Here is a 2,500-nt window from a genome sequence, read left to right as displayed (position 1 = left end):
TGCAGAAGATTTGAGGATTATTCATTAAATGAAGAGAAAACGCTCTTTTTGCACTTAAAAGATTATGACACATCTTAGAAAATCCTTTGACGACACACTCATTCGTGGCACAAAATACGATGCGTTATCAAATTAAAATGATTATAACATGACATCATTACTATTTGTCATTGATGTATATATCTATTTCATCTGCAACTTCTACAGAACACCTCAAAATGCTAATGTAGGTACATCACTTTCTAGAAAAAAATAAATACTCCATTTCATAGGCCTGGCTTGCAGACACGTAACATATACAATACAATACCTAATTCTTTTGGCAAAGGCGCACCAGACAACGTGGCGCACCCTGATTAATGAGCAATATTTTGATATAGCTGACAGTTCCATAGGGACAATTGACGAAATTTAAAGCTTCAACGGAATTCTTTCAAGAGCTCACACACATCGTTTTTTTTTTCTTCTTAAGTTTCAAAAAAGTGACTTGGACCAACAGGAATCAAAGGGATCATTCCCACTTTGTCGTGTCGATCAACAAACAAACATTTCTGCAGTTGACGGACGGAATTATACTAAATGCTGCGTGAGAACTTAGTGGTAGAAGAGGAGCAGGAGGGCGGACACGACGACGAAGAGGGCGCTGGGGACGTGCGTGTGGGCGGCGCTGAAGAAGATGAAGCTCGGCTCATCCCCTGAGGACTGGATCAGAAGCGGCTCCTCCGGCACGGGGACGGAGCGACCCAGGTTCATGGCGTGTTCCAAGATCAGGCTCTCCTCGACGGACTCCCTGAGGGTCTTGAAGGGAGTGTCCTCGCCCGCAGTCTCGTTGAAATAATCGCCCACCTTCAGGTACGCCATCATGGTTAATTCGAAGATCTTGTTGGGGTCGCTGGCTTGGCTGTCGATGTCTCGGCGACGACGTCCGTAGCCGAGCTGCCCGTTGCTGCACGCGATCTGGAACGACGGAGGCGGGTCAGTGCATGGGGTCTCGGGCTCGACCTGCCTCGGTGTCTAGAGCGAGGCAGGCGTCAGGAAATAAAGATAAAACAAAAACACCTTTGTACACAGACAATAATAATAACAACTTCAGTAACAACGATAAAAAACAAAACAAAAAAGCAATTGAAATCATGAAATCGTCTCATATAACGAGGAACAGAAACCAGTTCCACCGCTGCTCCAACACTCACTCCTTGACACTTGTCCAGACACACGTCGACGGTGCCGCGGAAGAGGACGTAGCTCGTCTCTGGGAACTTGAAGGCGCGGAACTTGGCAGTGACAGAGTCACCGCTCGTCGTTACGAAGTTGTCGAACAGAATGGGGTCAACGGAACAGCTGGGGGGAGAGGGGAGAGGGGGGCTAGAGGCACGTGGAAATTTTGATCTTACAGTCTGCACCTTTAGATTGCTAATACTGAAAACATTAGATTTTTTGTAATTTATCAAGGGATATTAAGATGCTAACAGTATATACATAATATACATACATACAAGAAGAAGAAAAATAAATATGTTGTTGTTGTTGATGATGATGATGATGATGATGATGATGATGATGATGATGATGATGATGATGATGATGATGATGATGATGATGATGATGATGATGATGATGATGATGATAAAAATAATAATGATAACACCAATAACATCACCACCATCAATTAACAGAAGTAAAACCGAGGAGAAGAACAGAAAAAAATATATATTCAGAAAAAATCTAAAAACAACAAAAGCAAAACACAATGGACATATCCTTTGGCTCTCACCCATTGAAAATAATCGTCTCCCTCTTAAATTTGGCGTCTGTGACTTCCATGTGGCTCATCCGGATGCCGTAGGTGCCAGCGGATGTGTTGTCGAGGAACACCTGTCGAGAGAAAATGTCAGGGGCTGGTTCATCAGGTTCCACTGTTAGGTTCCATTAATTAGGTTCTACTATGCAGCTGTACAAGCACTTTGTTTGTCGTTATATAGGGGCCTAAGGTGCTTGGCAGACTCCAGTGACAAGGATAGTTAAAACGGAATGCCCAGCGGTTGCTACTATCCGTGGCACGCCCGAGTCTCGACCAGGATGCACAGTACCCGAGGAGATAACAGGAAAACAGCTGATGAAAGGGATAGGGAGTGTGTATTACCCGTAATGACTTTGATGCATTGGCATCGTGTTATCATGGGTAATAAATGTTCTGTTTATGATTTAAGAACGGTTCATTATCCAAATCTATATTTCAATCCCTTAAAAAAAAAAAATGATACTTTTTAATTTTTCTCCTCTTCTTAGATAAATATACACGTTAAAATAAATTTTCTTAAACCTTCTTAGGATCCTCTATTTAAAAAAAATAATATACACTAATCCAACGTGCACATACAAATTCATAATATCTATACATATATACAATGTATATATATATATATATATATATATATATATATATATATATATTTATATGTATATACACACAATAAAAATACACGCTGTCAAAAATACC

The 2,500-nt window shown here is 41.0% G+C and overlaps 1 protein-coding gene across 1 annotated transcript in view; it reads right to left on the bottom strand.

The window, feature by feature from the left end:
- Positions 1-2,500, bottom strand: part of LOC125034548 — a 66,147-nt gene that overhangs the window by 709 nt on the left and 62,938 nt on the right. Inside the window, exons 5-7 of the mRNA XM_047626428.1 lie at positions 1,775-1,875; positions 1,194-1,341; positions 1-957 (exon numbers count right to left, since the gene is read on the bottom strand). The exon at positions 1-957 is cut by the window's left edge and continues 709 nt beyond it. Coding sequence (XP_047482384.1) covers positions 595-957; positions 1,194-1,341; positions 1,775-1,875 — 612 coding nt within the window. The 3' untranslated portion in view covers positions 1-594. The remainder of the gene's footprint in view (positions 958-1,193; positions 1,342-1,774; positions 1,876-2,500) is intronic.

Source organism: Penaeus chinensis, chromosome 18 (assembly GCF_019202785.1).
Source record: "Penaeus chinensis breed Huanghai No. 1 chromosome 18, ASM1920278v2, whole genome shotgun sequence".
NCBI classification, from domain to species: Eukaryota; Metazoa; Arthropoda; class Malacostraca; order Decapoda; family Penaeidae; genus Penaeus; species Penaeus chinensis.
Note: the sequence above shows the minus strand (reverse complement) of the source record. Positions and strands in the feature narration are given on the sequence as shown.